This window comes from Schistocerca cancellata, chromosome 1 (genome assembly GCF_023864275.1).
Source record: "Schistocerca cancellata isolate TAMUIC-IGC-003103 chromosome 1, iqSchCanc2.1, whole genome shotgun sequence".
Classification (NCBI taxonomy): Eukaryota; Metazoa; Arthropoda; class Insecta; order Orthoptera; family Acrididae; genus Schistocerca; species Schistocerca cancellata.
This window is the reverse complement of record NC_064626.1, coordinates 642,744,637-642,769,378: the sequence shown is the minus strand read 5'-3', so window position 1 is coordinate 642,769,378 and position 24,742 is coordinate 642,744,637. Positions and strand designations below refer to the sequence as shown.

The window sequence follows — 24,742 nt, the reverse complement described above, 5'->3', positions numbered from 1 at the left end:
GTATAATAAATAATATCAGGATATAATGTGAAAAAGATTATGCAATATTAAGATGTGCTGGATATAAAATGTAGACTGGCAATGGCAAGGAAAGTGTTTCTGAAGAAGAGAAATTTGTTAACATCGAGTATAGATTTAAGTGTCAGGAAGTCGTTTCTGAAAGTATTTGTATGGAGTGTAGCCATGTATGGAAGTGAAACATGGACGATAAATAGTTTGGACAAGAAGAGAATAGAAGCTTTTGAAATGTGGTGCTACAGAAGAATGCTGAAGATTAGATGGGTAGATCACATAACTAATGAGGAGGTACTAAATAGAATTGGGGAGAAGAGAAGTTTGTGGCAAAACTTGACTAGAAGAAGGGACCAGTTGGTAGGACATGTTTTGAGGCATCAAGGGATCACAAATTTAGCATTGGAGGGCAGCGTGGAGGGTAAAAATCGTAGAGGGAGACTAAGAGATGAATACACTAAGCAGATTCAGAAGGATGTAGGTTGCAGTAAGTACTAGGAGATGAAGAAGCGTGCACAGGATAGAGTAGCACGGAGAGCTGCATCAAACTAGTCTCAGGACTGAAGACAACCACACCACACAAGATGTGCTGCGTGCAAAGAGCTTATTACTGTTCTTTAAATGTGCCCAAATGATCACACTTACTGCAAGACTCTTGTGGCAAATACAGCTGCCTTTACTATGAAGGTTGACAGAGGTTATTTGTTTCACCATCAGTAGCAGTGTTGAAAGTAGTGCAGCACACAGAAAAATGCTTTCGTTCTGCTCTAGTGAGTTTTACCTTAAGCTCAAACCATTTTTACGATAGACTTATTAATACTGCTTGTTGTTACATTGGTGAACAAGCCAATGTAATTGGCAAAACGCATACACTAGTCTGGGTCATTGACTATCAAGGAATCCACGAGTCACAGTTAATATCAAGTATTGTTAGTGTATAGCTTCATATTAGATTAAAAGCAACAGCTACTGCGCAGGATAACTATTCTGGCATGAGGCACAGGTTGGGGAAGCTAATTAATTTGGCAATGTATGACATGAAAATTGATGCTTACATGTTACTAATTTGACTACCTCCTCCTTTTCTCAAATTATTGCCTCTCAATTATTAACATAACAGTCTGTTAAGTTATTCAGCTTAACATTAAAGATTTTTCCCCTTTTAGCAGCTGAAATTAGCAACAAAGCAATGGTTTAGCAGTTTTGTTGCCTAATGATCCGTACAAAACTTTTCTCGTTACATGTAGAGAGAAATGCACTTTGCCTCACATGTGTTATTGTGAGGAAGTTCGCTACCTGTCTGATTAAGTAATTTTAATAAGAAATTTTTCATGGTCATTTTTATCGTTATCATGAACCCCCATGAACCATGGACCTTGCCGTTGGTGGGGAGGCTTGCATGCCTCAGTGACACAGATAGCCATACTGTAAGCATAACCACAATGGAGGGGTATCTGTTGAGAGGCCAGACAAATGTGTGGTTCCTGAAGAGGGACAGCAGCCTTTTCAGTAGTTGCAGGGGCAACAGTCTGGATGATTGACTGATCTGGCCTTGTAACACTAACCAAAATGGCCTTGCTCTGCTGGTACTGCAAATAGCTGAAAGCAAGGGGAAATTACAGCCGTGATTTTTCCTGAGGGCAGGCAGCTTAACTATATGATTAAATGATGACCGCATCCTCTTGGGTAAAATATTCTGGAGGTAAAATAGTCCCCCATTTGGATCTCCGGGCAGGGACTACTCAGGAGGATGTCGTTATCAGGAGAAAGAAAACTGGCATTGTACAGATTGGAGCGTGGAATGTCAGATCCCTTAATTGGGCAGGTAGGTTAGAAAATTTAAAAAGAGAAATGGAGAGGTTAAAATTAGATATAGTGGGAATTAGTAAAGTTCGGTGGCAGGAGCACAAGACTTCTCGTCAGGTGAATACATGGTTATAAATACAAAATCAAATAGGTGTAATGCAGGAGTAGGTTTAATAATGAATTAAAAAATAGGAGTGCAGGTAAGCTACTACAAACAGCATAGTGAACACATTATTGTGGCCAAGAAAAAAATGGTTCTAATGGCTCTGAGCACTATGGGACTTAACATCTGAATTCATCAGTCCCCTAGACTTAGAACTACTTCAACCTAACTAACCTAAGGACACCAGACACACCCATGCCCGAGGCAGGATTCGAACCTGCGACCGTAGCAGCAGCGCAGTTCTGGACTGAAGCGCCTAGAATTGCTCAGCCACAGTGGTCGGCTCTGGACAAGATAGACACGAAGCTCTTGGCTACCACAGTAGTACAAGTTTATATGCCAATTAGATCTGCAGATGACGAAGAGTTTGATGAAATGTAGTATGAGATAAAAGAAATTATTCACATAAAGAAGGGAGGTGAAAATTTAATAGTCATGGGTGACTGGAATTCGAGAGTAGGAAAAGGAAGAGAAGGAAACGTAGTAGGTGAATATTGAATGGCGGTAAGGAACGAAAGAGGAAGCCACCTGGCCGAATTTTGCACAAAGCATAACTTAATCATAGCTAACACTTGGTTCAAGAATCACAAAAGGAGGTTTTATACATGGAAGTGGCCTGGAGATCTGGAAGGTTTCAGATAGATTATATAATGGTAAGACAGAGATTTAGGAACCAGGTTATAATTGTAAGACATTTCCAGAGGCAGATGTGGACTCTGATCACAATCTATTGATTATGAACTGTAGATTAAAACTGAAAAACTGCAAAAAGATGGGAATTTAAGGAGATGGGACATGGATAAACTGACAGAACCAGAGGTTGTAGGTACTTTCAGGGAGAGCATAAGGGAACAATTGACAGGAATGGGGGAAAGAAATACAGTAGAAGAAGAATGGGTAGCTTTGAGGGATGAAATAGTGAAGGCAGTGAAGGATCAAGTAGGTAAAAAGACGAGTGCTAGTAGAAATCCTTGGGTAACAGAAAATATATTGAATTTAATTGCTGAAAGGATAAAATATAAAAATGCAGTAAATGAAGCAGGCAAAAAGGAATACAAATGTCTCAAAAATGAGATCAGCAAGAAGTGCAAAATGGCTAAGCAGGGATGGATAGAAGACAAATGTAAGGATGTGGAGGCATATCTCACTAGGGGTAAGATAGATACTGCCAACAGGAAAATTAAAGAGACCTTTGGAGAAATGCAAACCACTTGTATGAATATCAAGAGCTCAGATGGAAACCCAGTTCTAAGCAAAGAAGGGAAGGCAGAAAGGTGGAAGGAGTATATAGAGCATTTATACAAGGGCGATGTTCTGCATGAAGAGTTTGAGAGAGCGCTGTTAGACCTTAAATCGAAACATGGCCCTGAGAGTACCCAACATTCCATTAGAACTACTGACAGCCATGGGAGAGCCAGCCCTGACAAAACTCTACCATCTGATGAGCGAGATGCATGAGACAAGTGAAATACCCTCAGACTTCAAGAAGAATACAATAATTCCAATCCCAAATGTGAAAATAACCGAACTATCAGTTTAATAAGTCACGGCTGCAAAATACTAATGCGAATTCTTTACGGACGAATGGAAAAACTGGTAGAAGCTGACCTCGGGTAAGATCAGTTTGGATTCTGTAGAAATGTTGGAACACGTGAGGCAATACTGACCCTACGACTTATCATAGAAGATAGATTAAGGAAAGGAAAACCTACATTTCTAGCATTTGTAAACTTAGAGAAAGCTTTTGACAATGTTGACTGGAATACTGTCATTCAAATTCTGATGGTGGCGTGGGTCAAGTACAGGGAACAAAAGGCTGTTTACAATTTGTACAGAAACCAGATGGCAGTTATAAGAGTCCAGGGGCATGAAAGGGAAGCAGTGGTTGGGAAGGAGGTGAGAGAGGGTAGTAGCCTATTCCCAATGTTATTCAATCTGTATATTGAGCGAGCAGTGAAGGAAACAAAAGAAAAATTCGGAGTAGGAATTAAAATCCATGGAGAAGAACTAAAAACTTTGAGGTTTGCCGATGACATTGTAATTCTGTCAGAGACAGCATAGGACCTGGAAGAGCAGCTGAACAGAATGGACAGTGTCTTGAAAGGAGGATATAAGATGAACATCAACAAAAGCAAAACGAGGATATTGGAATGCAGTTGAATTAAATGCTGAGGGAATTAGATTAGGAAATGAGACACTTAAAGTAGTAAATGAGTTTTGCTATTTGGGGAGCAAAATAACTGATGATGGTCAAAGTAGAGAGGTTATAAAATGTAGACTGGCAATGGCAAGGAAAATGTTTCTATAGAAGAGAAATTTGTTAACATCGAGTATATATTTAAGTGCCAGGAAGTCGCTTCTGAAAGTATTTGTATGGAGTGTAGCCATGTGTGGAAGTGAAACGTGGACAATAAATAATTTGGACAAGAAAAGAATAGAAGCTTTTGAAATGTGGTGCTACAGAAGAATGCTGAATATTAGATGGGTAGATCACATAACTAATGAGGTGGTATTGAATAGAATTGGGGAGAAGAGAAATTTGTGGCACAACTTGACTAGAAGAAGGGATCGGTTGGTAGGACATGTTCTGAGGCATTAAGGGATCACCAATTTAGTACTGGAGGGCAGTGTGGAGGGTAAAAATCACAGAGCGAGACCAAGAGATGAATACACTAAGCAGATTCAGAAGGATGTAGGTAACAGTAGGTACGGGGAGATGAAGACACTTGCACATGACAGTGTGTAACATGGAGAGCTGCATCAAACCAGTCTCTGGACTGAAGACCACAACAATAAGAAATTTTTCATAGTTTCATCATTCAGGAAATAAAATGCAAAAATTGAAAGCAAAAAATCTTTTGCACATAGGAAACATTTTTAGATGCATAATTTGTCAGCAGCTTTAGCAGCAATATGGAAATTATGTATCTAAACACAGCGTAGCAATTGCAAAACTGATCTTGCGGGGAAGCGTTAGAAGGTATGAGGCAATAGCCAACGGTGAACTAAACACACATGGTGTCATATAGCGTACATAAACGGTAACTATATTTTTTCTCTGTATCAGAACAATTTGACGCCTTGCCACAGTTTAACAGGGCAACTGTGACATCACGCACCACGGTTCTGATTCGTGTAGTTATCTCTCCAATTTGGTATTGAGCTCACTGGCTGTACCTGACAGAAATCATTTGTTAATCTGTAGAAAGTGTAATTCCATGAATACTGAGATCATCACTAAAAGCACAAGCAACAGTTTTGGTGGAAAGACATATCAGCAGCAAATAAACTGTTTGATGGCAGCACACACTATTAGTGATTAGCAGTTAGCATAAAGTGAAAATACTTCTTGGAATAGATAACTGGAGATACAATAGTAGCTGTACTTAAAAAATTGGCATGACCTGAAAATGGCAGATGATTAAATGTTCTGCAGGAGTCAATCACATTGCAATATTACATTATGGCTAACAATAGTAGAGAAGCTTTTAACTATGTATGTGAGTGATACAGTTAAATTACGACACTAAATACAAGGGAAGCAAACATACAAGGTACCCTGAACACTTTAATTCCTATGATTAAAGACCTGAAAAATGGCACTTGATGATTTGGTGAGGTGAAGAAAGCATGAGTTAGTTGTAATTAATTCTTGGATGTTAGATGTGCCAGCATAATGTTGGGTTATTTCAGTAGTTTCATTGAGAGGCTGGTCATTTGAAGGATATCGTTCAGGGAATTTGTGTTACTGCATCAATTGTCTTCATCTGTAGAAATCAACAGAACAAAGTCTTACAGTTTTCATTGAGATTCTTGGCCTTCAAAAGAGCATTGCATTAAGTTCATTCACTATTTAGAATATTAATCTAGTCTTGGACTTCAATGACCATCTCCGAGGAAGTCTCACTGTAAAAAATGAGTTATTTATTGTCCACCTAAAACTTATCCCAGGCAGCTAGGGTTACCCTCCTAAGGCCATCTTGGGTTCTTGAAATGACATTCCCATCCATTCCCTGTCCATTCTGGCTCTGCCCATAATTTTTTTATGGAACCGAGTTCTTGGGCTGAAAGAAGAGAGCCCAAGGGCAATCTTGTTCTGTTCTGCAAGCTCCTCTTGCACTATCACAGATGTATGTATTAGTGACTAGAAACAAGTTTATTCCCTCTGAATATAACTGCCAATTGACAGTATCATAGAATTTTTTATAGTGTGAGTAGACTAGGCAGAATCAAATTAAAAAGCCATCATGAGATACATATTAAGTCCATAGGAAGGCAGCCAGCCACTAATGTATTATGAAGTTATAATGAAATCTAGACCTTTCGCTGCCTATGAGCATTGCTAAATAGCAACGGGGCACACATTTTTCAACTGTCCCTGTTGATATTTACCTATGCCTGTAAGCAGCGAAAGGCCTAGATTTCATTGTACCTTCGTTCTTCGAGAGCTGCAAGATCACCAATGATATCTGTACAGATACCAGCTTCATATAGATAAGGCTTACCGGCCAATGATCGTCTTCAGTGTGGATGTACTCAAAATGCACGAACTCTTATGGGAATTGGTAGATTGACTGCCGCAAGTAATGAGTATGGTGGGCAGGGGCACTAAAACTGTAGTGTGTGGACAGAAGGTTGGAAAGTGTGGGTCTCACAGGGAGCGTGCCAGAGGTAAGTCCCTGCAGTTGAACTATCGTCTGTGTCCTTGGTGGCTCAGTTGGATAGAGCATCTGCCATGTAAACAGGAGGTCCTGGGTTTAAGTCCCGGTTGGGGCACATATTTTTCAACTGTCCCCGTTGATATTTATCAACACCTGTAAGCAGCAAAAGGTCTAGATTTCATTATAACTTCATTCTTCGAGAGTTGCAAGATCACCAATGATACCTGTACAAATACCAGCTTCATACTAATGTATTAGGATTCAGAACAAACTTTGCAGTCTTTAGATACAAATCACTAAGTGAGAAAATATACTAAGGATACTAGGAATGTTTTGCAATATGACACAACAATTAAGTTGCAGGATGCTGGTTGTTGCTGTGTTCTGAGAATACTTCATACTTGCATTATAGCCGCTGTGCCAAGTCTGTGGGCACAGTCGTTCCCTAGCAGGGTTATTTTGAAATGCTTGCTATGGCATCATGGTCATGAATTGAGATTCGGGAAGTTCTGCACTACAACTTTGCGCATGGGTTAAATATGGACCAGTGCTTTGAAGAAATGACTCTTGCACTTGATTATGTATGTCCACATTGTAAAACTATATTCAGGTGGTACAGAGAATTCCAAAGAGGAAATTTCACTCTACAGGACGCTGAGAGGACGGGAAGGTCTCAATAATCAGTCATCAGTTACAGAGGAAAACATCGATGCTGTGAGGAAAATGCTAGACAGAGATAGATGAGTGATCTGTAAGTAGAGAGGGGCTAGGGCTAAATGCACCTGTAATTTGTTCGACTCTGCATGATCATTTGTAAGTAAAGAAATTTTGTCGTCTCTGGATGCCGCACGGACGTCTGACGGAAAGGCCGATGACACAAAGTGTGACTTGGTGCCAGGAGATGTTAAAGAAGTTTTCTAAGGGATAATCTCAGTACATGAATAACATCATGATAGGTCACGAGACTTTACTGTGCTATTATCATGTGCTATCTAAGACGCAAAACAAAGTTTGGGTCTTTGAAGATGATGACAACACACCCATAGCTATCAGGAAAACTTCTTGAGCAGCCTCTGTTCAGTTCAGACCTTGCTCCTTGTGACTTTATACTGTTTGTGCAAGTGAAAGTGAAGTTGAAAAGAGTGTAGTTTTCAAGTGATGAGGACCTCTCGTGGGCTTGGAACAACAAATGTGCCTTACTCCCTGCAGAAACTTGGGAGAACTGGTAAAGGGATTCGTTTCAGAGGATGGAGACGTGTATTCAATGTGGCAGAAATTACATGAAAAAATTATATAAATAAAGCTGTATTACAAAACTTTACTAGTACCCTTTGTAGAGTCTTCAGAAAATATACATTCTGCCAGTTAAAACTGTAATTTTCAATAGCTAACACTTATTGGTAATATCTGTCTTCATTATAGAGACTCACCTCCAATGGCTGCATTTTTATTTTGCTGTCCACAAAAAGTATCAAACCTTACCTACCAACTCTGAAAAATCAGTAGTGTACTTCAAAAAACTCCATTTAAAACTGATTCTGCCAGAAAGTGTTCACCAGTGTTTTAACACACCATGTTTCTTACACATCATGATGTACTGGGTTTGATCACTGTCTGATGTAGTCTCTAAGGCCTCTGACAATGTAGAGTGAAGATGCTATGTGGAGGAGGGAGACTTTAATTCCTGAGTGTTAATGGAAATGGTGTTCCAGCCACCCATCGCCATTGATGCTTAGTTATGGTGGGAAACTGAATCCTAGTTTTCAGTGGTGGTAATCAAAATGAAGTACTCTGCTATTATTTGCACGTTGCTATGAGTTGTTCTTTGGGGACACATCTGTTCCAGTACAGCAATTAACACAACCTGACATGTTTGTAAGAAATTCTTAATGTTGTGAACAACAGGCCTCAGTCACCATTATAGCTACGAGAGAGTTCTCCAGCCACTAGAGACTCATTGGCATAGTTATATTACTCTTGTCATGTCACACAAAGACTGTACTACTTGCCATTTCAAAATTCATTGCAGCACTATTATACTTTATGTTAGTTTTTCCTGAAGTGACACTCCTTTACAGCCATAATACTGCTACACCTACTGCGGGAAATTCACTGCTTGTAATCACAAATGAGGAATGTGTTTCATATACTACAGTGGAGGGTGTCCATGTTGAGTTATCGACACTAAAGAATGACTCTTGTTATGGGAACTGACAGAAGGGATGCATATTCATTCTCTCTCTCTCTAAGCTCGCGCTACACAGACAAGCTGCACACTAGAACACAATGGATACATATATCTCTTTTGCTTTCCAAATCAATCATTTTGTTCATTCAATATATTCGTTGATTATTTATTGTTAGTGGTATTGCTTTAATTACTAATCACAAGACATCCAAAGTGAAAAGCTCAAACATAAAAAACCACAACTTCTTTCAGATGGTAGCAATAGTGACAAAATGAAATGAGAATGGTGGAGCTCAGGATGAGAGTGTGGGTGGAGGGTGAGTGTGAGTGGAGGGTGGAGGGTGAGTGTGAGTGTGAGTGTGAGTGGAGGGTGAGTGTGAGTGGAGGGTAGAGTGTGGAATGTGGGTGTGAGTTGAGGGTGGGGGGGTGGTGGAGGGGGTGGGGGAGTGGAGGAGGGGGAGAGGAAAGGGAATGTGAGTGGAAGGGGAAGGGGAGTGGGAGTGAGGAGGAAGATGAGACAGAGCAACAACACATACATGATATGCTCACATTTCTCTACTTACTATCACAGTCAAAAATATCACCAGACAGTTCCTGCTACTGCTGCAATGCACCCAATTTGTGACATTCATCAAATACAGTAACATATCTTCTTTTGAAGCCATTGCCAGTCTTAGTATGCCAACTCCAGAGTACAAACCATCATCTCATAAGAAAATTCTAATATGCTCGAACATAAAGGACCAGCAGTGGAATTTAAAATCTTTGATACATTAGCACACAGCACAAAATTGTATGAAATATATCTGCTATTCCAAGTAAGAGCAGATTTTACTATACGTGATATTACTCATTTTAAAATTAATCTTCCATACACACATATAGCAGACCTTAATGACAGTGCACTATAAATTATAACAACCAATCTTTGAAATACAAATGCCCCACACATAGAGATGACAAACTCTTAGTAAGTGGACACTGAAACTTCATTCTTTGGAAATGCTATGCTGTTGCTTCACTTGTGTAAATATGAAAAAAAAGTTGTAATAGGGTAAATGTTAGCCACTATAGGGGAAAATATGCTATCTTAACACTCTGCATAAATAATTTATTAAATTCAGATACAAGTTTTCCAGCAATAACTAACAAATAATGGCAGAGACTTATATTTCAGAGTACCAGTAATAAGTTGTCAGAAAATAATAGGTAATGAATTGAGTTATACTGGCAGAAATGAAGGAGAAATGTATAAGGAGTGCTCAACAGAGAGGTACAAAACATTATAATAACCAAATCAGTTTAAATTTGCTTATGCCACTTTAGGACAATGTAGTGAGACATCTAGGGACAGCAATGTAGTAGCCGATGTGGCTGTGCATATCCTCCTCAAAGATTCAAAGCTATGCCCTCAGCAGGCAAGATGATGCTCAATGTCTTTTCAATGTCTGAGGTCAATATTCATTGAATTCATCGTGCACAGAAAAACGATTAACAGTGACATGTTCTGCGAGACACTCTGCAGCCTATGCAGGTCCATTAACTGCAACTGGCCTGGACTGCTCACAGGAGGAGTGATTCTGCTCTATGATAATGTGTGTCCACATGTCTCTGTGGTCGCACAAAGTGTATGAGCCACATTCAAGTGGGAGCAGTTTGAGCATCCGCCCTGCAGCCCAGACATGTCGTCCTGTGACACCCATGTGTTTGGTCTGCTAAAAAAAGCTCTTAATGAGAAGCGCTTAACACAGACAATGAACTGAAGGCCAAATGCGACAGCTGTGCTCTGGTCTCCAGTGATTACTTTTGAATAAAGACTTCAATTATATCAATTATACCCACAGTGTTGTTTTGTACCTTTTCTTTTGAACATCCCTCATATAAAATGGAGAAGGAGAGGCACCAACATGTGAGAGAATGAGAAATTGTGCAATGAAAATTGAGGAAACCGTAAATAAAGAAGAGAAGGAAAGAAATATCTAAAAGAGTATAAAAAATGGAAAAGAAACATTAAGTTTTCAATTCAGCGGAAGATTTGTGAATTTTTATATTAACTACACTTTAGCTCAATTTATCACTTAGTAAAATTTAATACTGAAGAAAATGTGCTCACCTCAGTAACAACCTGAATACACGATGGCACTGATGCTTCGGCGACACACAGCAACAATTGGACAGACGGCAAAAATGCATTCATCTCCACTTCCTTCAGCGATGGTAGAGAATCTTTTTTAACATATCAAACAAAACTTTAAAAACCTGATGCACAAAATGTATTTCAAATGTAGATTACAAAGCTTTGAATTTCATCATCAACACATTATTATTTTATTATGCCCAACTTCATTTTTTTCTGCATGTGTGCACAAGCAGAAGGAAGTTTACTTGCAATCAGCACTATCACATTGGTAATTAATAATACAATGCAAACAAACAACCAATTTTCCAGCGAATACATAGTTTAAATTCTTCTCGGGTGTCCAGCAAAGCTTAGTCACTGATACTACATAAAGTCTTGGGTTGTTGCACCTGGCACACCAAGGTGAGGTGGAAAAGCTGAACTGGACCAACAAAGAACATCTTTCTTCCAGTTCCCCATCATGGAGACCACTGTCAGGGAGTGAGGGTTATCCACATAAAGGGAAGCATCAATGGAACAACCTATAAGTCACCAGCATTCAGCTGAAGATGGCGTTATGTCTCATTACCAAAAATTCATGCACTATTAACAGCTATACCTGGCTGAACACTCAAGAGGAATTTAAGATAAATAGTTTGCAACTAATAATGAGACCACTGAAAAAGTGATAAAATTTCACCAATTATCTTGCTCGGAGGATGTCTATACACGCAGAGCAATTGGCGGACATTCCCGCTATACCAAAATAGAACATAAGACGAACACATTATGCAATATCACAACAGAGCCCCTTAGCTAGCATGCATTTATTGTGAATCTCTCGCCCAGCACAAAGTCTCAAGCGACTGAAAAAAAAGCACAGGTGACTCCAGTAAGAAGGGTAAAAGAACAGACCCACAAAATTACAGACCAATATCCCTCCTTGAACATATTCTCAGTTTGAATATAATAAACTTCCTTGATATTGGGAAGCTTATGTCGGAATCCACACGGTTTTAAGAATCATCACTCATACGAAACTCAGATTGCCCTTCTCTCACACAATACACTGATGTGGCGAAACAAGCGCTGTATCGTTTGTGAGATAGAGAGGCGAGCGATTGTGCCGGGACTTACAACACTTCACTGCTAGTAGTTCCACGTCACCATAATACGCCTGCACGTTAGAGATGGGCAAAACTGTTCTTTTCAGAGATCGGATCAGAACTGTTCACTTCCTGAAATGAACTAGCTCTTTTTCATGACTCAAAACTCATTCACAATAGAAAATAAATGGAAGGCACATTGCCCTTTAAACTTGGTTTATTCCAGTACTATACCTGTATTTTGATCTTAATTGATCCTATTTTGAAGTAACACAGATAATGAGTAAGAATTTTGTATTGTTTATTGAAATTTCCACGATATGACAAAGTTTTTGATTATTGATTTATTTTGCACTATCGTGGTTTTTTGGGTGATCGGAAAATGTTGTAACTTGAGATTTACATTAACAATGTATTTGCCTATAATGTATTAAAATTTCATTAACCTCGTACAAATACATCACAAGCCATATATTTTTAAAGTGAACGTTTCCTTCCAAAAACGCCTAAAATCGCAAAATCCATACTACAATAAGAAAAAAATATATAAATTTGACTGTAAGACCAAAGTGCTGCATATAGCCTTACGCAGAATAAAACAAGGAAAATATTGGTGTATCACATTTTGCGATACGTTTATCGGTTCGCTCGTAATTGAAGTGTAAATTCGAGTGTCCATAATAAAAAATCCTATAGTAAGAGGAGTCGTCAGGAACCTCATCTGATCAGTTTAAACAAATAAAAATAAAATTAAATCAAATGATGTATACATAACATAATTATGTGGTTATAATAGAAGGAAACATTCCACGAAGGAAAAATATACCTAAAAACAAAGATGATGTGACTTACCAATTGAAAGTGCTGGCAGGTCGACAGACACACAAACGAACACAAACATACACACAAAATTCAAGCTTTCGCAACAAACTGTTGCCTCATCAGGAAAGAGGGAAGGAGAGGGAAAGACGAAAGGATGTGGGTTTTAAGGGAGAGGGTAAGGAGTCATTCCAGTCCCGGGAGCGGAAAGACTTACCTTAGGGGGGAAAAAAGGATGGGTATACACTCGCACACACACACACATATCCATCCACACATATACAGACACATACACAGACATATACAGACTACCGTTCATTTTTTCTGAATCACTGATTGTTCACTCCTTTGAAAGATTCAACTCTATGAATCAGTTCAGGAGCGGATCCCCCATCTCTACTGCACGTAGTATTGTACCACAATTAAGAATATAATTAAAAGTTAAAATTGCTTTTTCAGAATTTGTCAACATAAACTTTAATGTAATAATGTTTTAAATGTCAAGTCTTAGAATGACTAGATCAATAGTTTTCCTAAATATACCGTTTTAAGAAAAAAAAATAAGTGGCACTACATAATAAAGCTAGAAAGTCAGAAATTGGTCATAATGTGCAGATGTATGCCAAAATTAACAGGTGCAAGTCTCAACATGATATAATAAAAACTGTAATCAGAATTCATGTTTTTAAGAAAAATTGAAGGTACTACACATTAGACTTAGAAATGTAAAAATTAGTATGATGCTTCAGTTCAGACTAAAAATAATGACTATGTAACCCCATTAAGCTATCTCTAATAGTTTTTGAGTAATTTAATGAAAACTAAAATGCCCTTATTTGTAGTAGATTAAGTATCTCTAATTTTTAATGCTAGAAAATTTTGATTACAGCACACGATAAAACCTATCAAATAACAGAGCTGCAACAAGTTTTAGGACCATAATGTTAATAACAACCAATACAAGTCTCTTGAAGTTATAGTTCAGAGGTAATAATCTACTGTCAGTTCCGTTCTAAACATTCTAGAAGGCAAAGTTTTTATGCAAGCAACTTGAAACTACTACTGTAATTTCAACCAACTTACCTACATGCATGCAAAAATAATGAAGATTCTAAATTAATTCATAACTTTGTTATTAAATATTGTGTGTACAAGAAAACAGCCATTTAGAGACTGCTGCAGTGTGCATAAGGCGGATGACAGCAGGTGTTTCCTTGGCCGTCTACTTTGCCACATGTTTAAATCGGGCCTGAGAGGTGAGACTAGGCTTTACATTGCACCCAGCCACTGTAAGATCTGCTCGAGCCAAATGCCGGAGTGTGCACTGCCTCAGATGACATCAGAGACCAGCTGTTTCAAAGCATTGGTTGCGTCGGGTTGTTTTGGGGAAGGAGACCAGACAGCGAGGTCATCGGTCTCATCGGATTAGGGAAGGTCAGGGAAGGAAGTCGGCCGTGCCCTTTGAAAGGAACCATCCCGGCATTTGCCTGGAGCGATTTAGGGAAATCACGGAAAACCTAAATCAGGATGGCCGGACGCGGGATTGAACAGTCGTCCTCCCGAATTCAAAGCATTGATTTTTCAGTAATAATTTATAGTGAACTCCCGAGGATTGTACACCATCCTGGATCACTTAGATTTTCGCTAAAGTAACTGTTAGTGTGCCATCCGTGATATTTACAAATCCGCGTGGCACGTGGTGACAATTATTTTCCACTTTTGTGGCGAGCATTTATTTTGTATATCAGCAGTCAGGGCGAAAGACAATTTGGTAGGAACTTACCATAGAGGTTGAATACTTCATGTTGTGCTTGAGAAACTTCACTAAATATATGTAACAATTAGAATTTCAAATCTTAATTTATAATCATAGTCCTGATCCCGCTACACAAACAAAAAAAGAAACATTTATTTAAGTGGGCTGGACAAGATCGTGGACTTGCAGACTGGGAACTATGATCAGTATGTTTTCCATCACTTTCTGGCTGACCACAAAAATAGTGGCCAGGCTCTCGTAAACAGATGGCGAAACCCTATAATATTTAACGCACTAGCCCACACAGAGAACTACGAATGAAGGGCTTCAGGCAGATTCCATATTTCTATATTTCCGAAAAGCATTTGACACGGTGCCCCATTGTAAGCTGTTAATGAAGATAAGAGCATATGGAATAAGTTTACAGATATGTGAGTGGCTCGAAGGCTTCTTAAATAATAGAATCCAGTGTGTTGTCCTCAATGGCGAGTGTTCATCAGAGGCAAAGGTAACATCAGGAGTGCCCCAGGAAGTGTAATTCCTGATGATGATGTAGCATATGGTAAGGTGCCGAAGTTGAGTGACTGTAGGAAGATACAAGATGACTTAAGACAAAATTTACAGTTGGTGTGATGAATGGCAGCTAGCCCTAGACATGGAGAAATGTAAGTTAATGCAGATGAGTAGGAAGATCAAACCTGTAATGTTCGGGTACAGTATTGCTAGTGTCCTGCTTGACACAGTCAAGTCATTTAAATATCTGGGTACAATGTTGCAAAGTGATACGAGGTGGAACTAGTATGTGATAATTACGTAAGGACGTGGTTATTTTCAAACATGCGCCCTCAGTAGGCTAAAAAAGTCACAAAACCAGCCAAGTAACCAATAACCATGCTTAGTGTTTTTTTTTATCTATCTAGAAGCAAATAAAAATATAAAATAGTATCGTCAGTTTGTTATTTCCCGTAACTCTGTTACAATCCTTTATTTTACTAACTTGTTTATAAAAAGGCGCCACTGGCTACCTTCCTACGTTTCAATGTTAAATGCTGTTTTATTCTACATCTTTATACTGTAAGCACAGAGATGGAGGTAAGGTGTTTTTACGGCCTGTATGATTTTTAGTTTATAAGCAAAGAAGGCACACCATTTTTTATTGTACTATTTTCATTTCTTTATTTTACTTACTGTATTTACCCAAGTATAAGATGGCCCTGATTATAAGACAACTCTGATTATAAGACGACCCCCTTTTTTTTCCAAAGGGCTTCTTGAGAAAAATTTGTTTTTAACATATTCTGACTCTTCAAAATTACAAACCAATTTACTGGTGTAAAGTATCTAGCTAAAAAATTAACACTACAGCTATTCTAAATTTATGCCATTTATTGATTGTCTACATTTTGATAATACAAGGATAAATAAAATAAATGGAAAGAAAGTTTTTATATTCATTTGACAATTCTTTTCTACATTTTTCACTTACTATCCCTGTTGTCTTTGGTATCACTATTTTTAATTATCATCATCCTAACAATACGGCTGTGTAGTTTATGTCTTTGCTGTTGCAAATATTTGGCTGGTTTTTTCCAAATATGTTGTGAAGGTGTGGGATCTGGCAACACATCTGTTTCTATCCGAATTTATATCAGGTTTCGCTTCTGTGATGACATGAGGGTGTGACAATGTCTCTTGCTTCCAGATTTATCATCTGCCAGCTGCTCTCTCACTGGCTGCATAGAACCACACACCCCCTTTCATTCCCATCATATGTCATGGTGACCATTCACAACATTACAGCATGATACATCACTGGCCTATACCTAGACTTTTACCGTCTCCTGCACAAATGAAGATTACTGTCCAATTTTTAAAGTCAATTCAATTCTGATTACAAATGTATTCAAGCAAACTGCAGTCCGAACATGGTAGCTGTTCCTAAAAAGCCAAAGTACCTGATATGGTTTCCCACGGTTTGCAACATGACATAATTTGCCACCTGCTCATACTCCCTTCCCTGCACTCATCTAGTTTTTAGTCCAGCTGGTATCACTGTTCCCCTTCCAATCCGTCGGTGGTGCTGCGCTTCAGCAAATGCGAAATACTGTTCGAGTAACATCAGTTCTGACTAGAGAGCTTTGGTATATCTGGAAATCTTGATCCTCTATGAGTGCAAATATTGTTTGCCGATCCCTGCCCTTCCGAATTTTTCAAAATAAATCTGCACCTGATGTCAATAACCAAAGCCTTATCAGTAAATGTAAGACAACCCCCTACATATTCTATTAAACAACATCAAAACGTTGACCTCAGGATAAATAACTTAATCTGCGAATATAAGATGACCCTGTATTTTCTGAGTGACAAATTTGGGAAAATATCTTGTCTGATAATTGGGCAGACACAGTATTTGTTTATTTATGCACCTCTGGCTAGCGTTCATACCTTTCGATATTGTAATGCTGCTTTGTTCCACATTTATACTGTAAGCCCAGAGGTGGCGTTAATGTAATTTTATGAGTTGTACGATTTTAGTTTATGCCCAGAAAGGGCACACCATGCTTTATTGTACTATTTTCATTACTTTAAATTTTAAGTATTTTGGTGATTTTGTTAGCACTTTCTGGCAAGCGTATAGGATCACTTTGTGTAGCAAGTAATTATGATACATCTGTTTGTCTTATTACATGCAAGACTAACACCAAAAACCGAAAATCTGAATAATTTTATAGTATTTTAGTATATAGCATGGTGCTGAAATTGTAAAAGTTGCTGCATAAATGTGACAGGTATACAGAAAGGATGAAAAATTATTCCGTTTTCAGACAAAGCCCTCCTCTCTCTCTCTCTCTCTCTCTCTCTCTCTCTCACACACACACACACACACACACACACACACAGAGAGAGAGAGAGAGAGAGAGAGAGAGAGAGAGAGAGTGAGTTTGAAGAGGAATATGATGTGAGAATGTTAGGAATCAATGTGCCAGCATGAACTATGCATTTAGACGTAGAATCTGGGTAGGTATACACTAAGAAAATTTTCAGGAAAAATTATCATTAGAAGGGAAAAAGGAGAATCTAGAGCAGGAAAACAAAAATATATAAGGCCATTTTACAATGGCTGAACTATGGTGGAGTAGAATAGAGGCAGGGGGAGTGTGAAGTAGTTGTAGGGGCAGCAGAATGTTCCACAATAGTACCCCACCCCATTTCCTGTGTGTGTGTGCACACGCGTGTGTGTGTGTGTGTGTGTGTGTGTGTGTGTGTGTGTGTGTGTGTGTGTTGTTTGTTTTCTGAAGGAGCACTCTGAAAGGTGAGAAGTTTTCTGCTCCTTCTTCACACCTAACAGCTCTTCAGTATCTCTTCTATTTGATGTGTAGTAATTCATCCTCATAGGCTATTGCATTCAATCATGTATTTTCCAATGATAATAGTCCACATGCATTTAAAATCTTTTCAGTACGAAGACCAAGTACAATATAATAATTTTTTTTTTTTCAGATATTTCCCTAGATGAGAAGAAACTGGATCTTCTATTCTGAATTTCTAACACTTCAATTTCATTAACACATAAGGGAGAGGGCACCTAGGCCACTTACCTCTTATCACAACCTGTACAACTTGTGTAAGCAGCGCTGCATATTCCCTGTTGAGAGGAGACACTGACAAACTGTGTAGCAGGGCACGTAGTGCTTCTAAAGCAGCTTCACGGATATCCTTATCTGCCCCTGGCAGCACTTCAGATTTAATGTTTCTCCATATTACAGGTAAGTTTGGTTCTATAGAAGAAATAGGAAAACTGGAAAATCCTGTTTTCTGCAAGTACAAGAAAAACTTGAGGGTAATACTGAGAAACTTTAATACAATTTTGAAATATAACTTACACACAGAAAACTAATTGTTTATTATAGATCCATATTGTTTTTCTAAGAATGCAGGAAATTTAACTGAATTCAGGTTATCATGCAACTAAAGGTTCCTTTCTTTGCTTTGATCCTGTTTGGTCTCCCATTTCTGATCACCCTGAGGCCAAGAATGAATAATTCTCAGAACAAATGCACTTATATACATCTCTAGAAGATACAAGGGTAATCCCAAAAGTAAGGTCCCCTATTTTTTTTATAAGTACATAGACCTGTTTATTTCTACAATGGTTTACATCAGTTTACAGCTCCTCCATATCCGGCCTCCATACTCTATGTCCTACTTAATATCACAATAATACTTATCTGTGATAAAATGAGCATTAACATATTCTGCATACTGCACTTTTCAAAGGATTCAGCAAGTGAGCCCAGCTACAATGCTCTGTGGGCTTTCAAAGTGCTTTATCAGTCTTTTTGCTTCTAGCACATCTGGAGTCGCAATTATAAAGTACATACTGTACTGTTCATACTGAATAAATTACCAGGACCCTCTTCCAGTGCTCAGAAACAACAATGAACGCATGGAGAGAGAGCAGCTCTGTAGGTAACCCTGCACTCTTTGTTTCTTCAGTTGTATATAAGATGTCCTAAGTGTGTGCACTGTTAAATTGCTGTTTTGTTTGGTCCTTTGTATTTTAATTAAAGAGTCTGAATTGGGTGATAAACAAACAAAACTTGTACTGACTACAAATCAGAAACTATGTGCTGTAATGGGACTAGATTCTTGGATAGCAGCCAAAACTATGGCGTAGGAAATCATACTGTTGGAGACTGAAGAGAAACCGAGCAGAAATTGAGGGGTGGTGTGCTTCCCAAGCTAATGGAAATAGAGTAAAAGTAAGACAGACAATGTTGAAAGACGTTGAGGGAGCTTTATTTAGTGGCATGACCATTTAAGAGGAAAAGGTTTTCCCATTACTGGGCTGATATTGCAAGAAAAAACACTGCAATTTCAATAATTTCAATGGCCAACAGAAGGAGATAATTCCGAACTTATTGCCAGCGATGTATGGTTGGATCAGTGGAAAATACAATTTCAAACAATGGAAACTCCAGTTAGGAATATCAACAATGTAGGAAAAGACAGATTGTTGCTTACCTTAAAGAACACACATCAAGTTGCAGAGAGGTACAATTAAAAGACACATAAAGCTTTTACAACAGCCTTCATCAGTAAAAGAGACACATACACAATCCACACAGACAAGCAAGTACACCTCATGTGTGCATGACCACTGACTCCAGCAGCTAGGGCCAGAATGCTGACATTCCTGCCTGAGATGCTGGAGTTGGTGATCATGTGTGCGTAAGGTGTGCTTCCTCGTGTGTGTGTGTGTGTGTGTGTGTGTGTGTGTGTGTGTGTGTGTGTGTGTGTGGACCCAACAAAAGTAAGGAACAAGTTACTAGGCTCACTTGCAGTAATGCAACTGGCAACCACAAGCTTAGGCTTACATTAACAGAGATATCATGGAAACATAGAGCTTTCAAAAACATGAAAAATCAGGAATCACTACTCTACATGGACGAAATCGGAAATCTTTAATACCTGGTTCCAACAAAAATTGTAACAGCTGTATAGAAATATCTGAAAGTCAGGGGAGTGTCATAGGACCGTTGCTATTCACAATATACATAAATGACCTGGTGGATGACATCAGAAGTTCACTGAGGCTTTTTGCAGATGATGCTGTGGTGTATCGAGAGGTTGTAACAATGGAAAATTGTACTGAAATGCAGGAGGATCTGCAGCGAATTGACGCATGGTGCAGGGAATGGCAATTGAATCTCAATGTAGACAAGTGTAATGTGCTGCGAATACACAGAAAGATAGATCCTTTATCATTTAGCTACAAAATAGCAGGTCAGCAACTGGAAGCAGTTAATACCATAAATTATCTGGGAGTACGCATTAGGAGTGATTTAAAATGGAATGATCATATAAAGTTGATTGTCGGTAAAGCAGATGCCAGACAGAGATTCATTGGAAGAATCCTAAGGAAATGCAATCCGAAAACAAAGGAAGTAGGTTACAATACGCTTGTTCGCCCACTGCTTGAATACTGCTCAGCAGTGTGGGATCCGTACCAGATAGGGTTGATACAAGACATAGAGAAGATCCAACGGAGAGCAGTGCGCTTCGTTACAGGATCATTTAGTAATCGCGAAAGCGTTACGGAGATGACAGATAAACTCCAGTGGAAGACTCTGCAGGAGAGACGCTCAGTAGCTCGGTACGGGCTTTTGTCAAAGTTTCGAGAACATACCTTCACCGTAGAGTCAAGCAGTATATTGCTCCCTCCTACGTATATCTCGCGAAGAGACCATGAGTATAAAATCAGAGAGATTAGAGCCCACACAGAGGCATACCGACAATCCTTCTTTCCAAGAACAATACGAGACTGGAATAGAAGAGAGAACCGATAGAGGTACTGAAGGTACCCTCCGCCACACACCGTCAGGTGGCTTGCGGAGTATGGATGTAGATGTAGATGTAGATGTAGATTTATATTAAATCTGTTAAATCTGATCAATTAAAGAAAAAATAATTTTACTACCACACTCGCTCTTTTAAAGTTTTTCAGGAGAAAGAAGCATTGTCCTAACTTCAGTGTTTCTTCCCTGAGATTTTATGCCACCAATCTGCGAGTAGCTCACTACAGTGTGAAAACAGTCACCTGCAGCCTAAATTAGAAAACGGAAGACAAACTGTGTTTAGTAGACATTTGACAGCATCCATATATCTTGCTGGCATGGATAGTTGCTTTTCCACTAAATTATGAAGGGATTGGCACCCCTCCAGAATATCTTACATGGCTTAGACCCATCATCCTATATACACGTGGTATTTTGCCATGTCGATTTTACAGAGTTCAGTTTCATTTCATGCTTGAAAAAGCAATTGGAGCTATGAACACAGACATAATACATGTATCTATAGCCTTAAGAGCTGTTAGCTTAGTCTGAGGTGTAACACAGTGCATTTCAGTGTTTGTTTCCCTTGTGCTTGAAGTATTAGTCCCTTCATATTTCTCAACAATTTACTAGTTTAACCACCAACAATTAATTTTCGCCAGTTTATTCTGGAAACTATTTCCAGGCTGTGGCTAAGCCATGTTTATGCATTATTCTTTCTTCCAAGACTGCTAGTCTGGCAAATTTCACAGGAGAACTTCTGTAAAGTTGTAAGGTAAGAGTTCAGGCACTTGTGGAAGTAAAGCTGTGAGGATAGATCATCAGTCATGCTTGGGTAGCTCAGTTGGCAAAGCACTTGCCTGTGAAAGATTTGAGTCCTGGTCTGGCAAACAGTTTTAATTTACCAGGAAGTTTAGTAATAAAGCACTCTTTAACTTTTAACTTAGAATGAAGGTAATGTTTTATTTGGTGATATTAGATTCCCCTATACTGTTTGTAAAATAAATCACACCAAAACAGTGCAGTTTGAAGACATCTTTAATGTGGTGCATCAATTAAATGGTGTATTTTTCTAGTATGCAAGTATAAATGCAAAAATCACCAAATACAGCACTTTAGCTTGACAAACACACAAATCAACATCTTGCCCACTTGGTATGCTTCTATCAGCCAATCAAAAGACAAGACACGTAATGTTACATGAATGTGTTTCTGGCTGTAAAACAGAACAATGAGAATACTCATTTCAATATTATTTTTACTATTTTATGGAAGAAGTCTGTGGTGACGGTACCTCAGAACACAGATATGCTAGACCATACGCTCCCCTGTCTCCGTCACATTTAGGTTACAAACCAACATTTAAGTCATGTGAGGGAGGCAAACAGCTGAGTTTCTGTCTTTGAGCAATACACAAAGAGGAGCCGCCAGTAAAAGGTTTTCTCATTTGTATATGAAATCAAGCACTGATTTTAACAGTCAAAAGACTTGTTGTGTTAGCATTACACAGGTAATAGTACAGTTACACTAATTTCTCCAAAATATTCATTATTAAAACAATGGTTCTCATTTTTACATCTGGCTAGCTGAAAGAGAACCAAATAATTTGAAGCAATGTTTTGACATTTCTTTCTTTTTACAAACTAAAGAATTTCAGTTCTTCATCAAATTTCTCTTTCTGTTGCACTGTGAGTCGTTTAGTTTGCTGCATGACAGGGGTAGAAGATGAAATATTAGTATGGTAGGAAGAATTTATAGTCTGATCAAAATTACTAGATGGCTGACATTTCATGGGCTACAGGTGGTTTCTTCCAATCAAAGTGCTCAACTTTACATACAACTGTTTGTCGCTGCCAAACTGCCACAACAATTAGTCAGCTCACCTTGTCACCCTCTTTCCTATTGTGTTATGACCCCGAATCCTGGATATAGCCCCTTAATTTCGTATATTTCATCACACACAATGGCCATAAAATGAAACACATATGCACAACAATGGTAACAATGTATGTGTGTTTCATTACACAGCACAAGCCAAACACTACTAGATCCTTCTGCACAAGACACAATTCAGCATCACATATACAGTTGTTATAATCACACAGATCAACTTACATTAGAAAATTTTTGCATGACATTATGTGTAGTCAAATTTTTGAAGACAGCAAATCATCGCTGCTACTGGAATATAAGCCATATATGTAACAACCTGAAGCAGGGTCGTGGCGTAGTGTAGAGGTTAGCGCAATAGATTGTCCTGTAGGTGGCCATTGACTTTAAACCTGTTGAGGTCAGTGAATTTTTTTTAACTGCTAAACCCAATCAAAAACCTTTCATTATTATAATTATAAAATTGATTGATTTAAATGTAGTTTCTTTTTAATTTCTAATACTTCACCACATCATTTTCATTATTGTATTGACATCTTTATCTGCCCTTATTTTTCTTCCTATCATTTCTTTTTTCATTTGGAATCTATAATCTAAAACCAAATGAGAAACAGGAGTGCTCATCAGCAGTGGCAGTTCATGTAGCCAGTAAGGATAGTTTTAGGTAGCCAACAAATGATGGCGAGAAATTAAAGTCATTTTTTAGGGCTGAAACCGAAATTTTTCTGTGTTGACATTTCTCATAGAGATTAGCTTTAATCACCGTGAACAAAACGATCGTAATTTTAGTTCTTCTGCAGATTGTTGACTGCTGTTTTCTAGGATACATTGCACATCACAAGCTTGTTGTTACACTAGGAAGGGCTACAATATATGTCATCTGGCACAGTTCAGACTTAAAATCAGCTGTCGATAGAGGATCTCTCATTTCCGTCATACCTCATGGTGGACTTTTCCAACAATGCTCCAAATTACACATTTAACAGCATTTGCGAAGTGACCCACTGTGTTTCTGTGTCACTTATAAATGAGTGGTAACCTGCAACACTATAGTGGCAAATGACAGATGTCAACTATCAAGTAATTTTAATCAGACTGTAGTTTTATGACAATTTCTCAAAAATTCATGTGACATGTTTTCATGATTTTATAAGAAATGGCATCCACTTCTATCCATAATGTCCGTTTTTTACACAAAATAAGTATTTATGTTTTATGACATTTGCCTGCTTACTTACATACACCACAACAACGTAAACATAAGAGGCACAATATATTAGGGAATATTGATTAAATGGAATATTTTGTAGTGAATTAGATATTAACAAACCGCTGTCTCAAAATCTCCATCATTCGTCAAGTTTTAGATCTGAAGACCAACATACAGCCTAACTTAGAGTAAATGTGTTCACAGATTTTTGTTGTATTCTTAAAAGAACTTTATGTTTGAAACGAAATATTGATTTCATGTATACCTGGCTGAAACCAAATAATGCACAAGATTTCACAACTGTACATTGTTTGCAAATGGATGCTGCCAACAGTCAGCTGATTGAGATGTTAGTTTCAATAAAATAATGTGCATTGTCTGCATCATCTATGGTCTAGTGACAGCATTATCTGTTGGTTGGGGCCTAGACTGTGTTGAAAGGTGCATCATTTGCTTTACATGTTTGCAAAAGCAAACTGCCATAGTTGAGGTTTTTCATATTCATACCTGTGTGCTATAAAATAGCTAGTTTAACTGACATACCACATTAAAGAACTCTCATAAATGCACAATTTTTTGTACAACAGGCGTGTAAAAGTGTTGGGAAATGTCATGTCAGAGACTAAACCTGTTAATGAAATGTATTTCATTTTATGTCACATCTAAAGCCATAG

The 24,742-nt window shown here is 38.3% G+C and overlaps 1 protein-coding gene across 1 annotated transcript in view; it reads right to left on the bottom strand.

The window, feature by feature from the left end:
- The window catches only part of LOC126183340 (MMS19 nucleotide excision repair protein homolog), a 232,206-nt gene that overhangs the window by 123,285 nt on the left and 84,179 nt on the right, over positions 1–24,742 (bottom strand). The window contains exons 6-7 of the mRNA XM_049925215.1: positions 18,230–18,446; positions 10,944–11,056 (exon numbers count right to left, since the gene is read on the bottom strand). Of these exons, the coding sequence (XP_049781172.1) occupies positions 10,944–11,056; positions 18,230–18,446 (330 nt within the window). The remainder of the gene's footprint in view (positions 1–10,943; positions 11,057–18,229; positions 18,447–24,742) is intronic.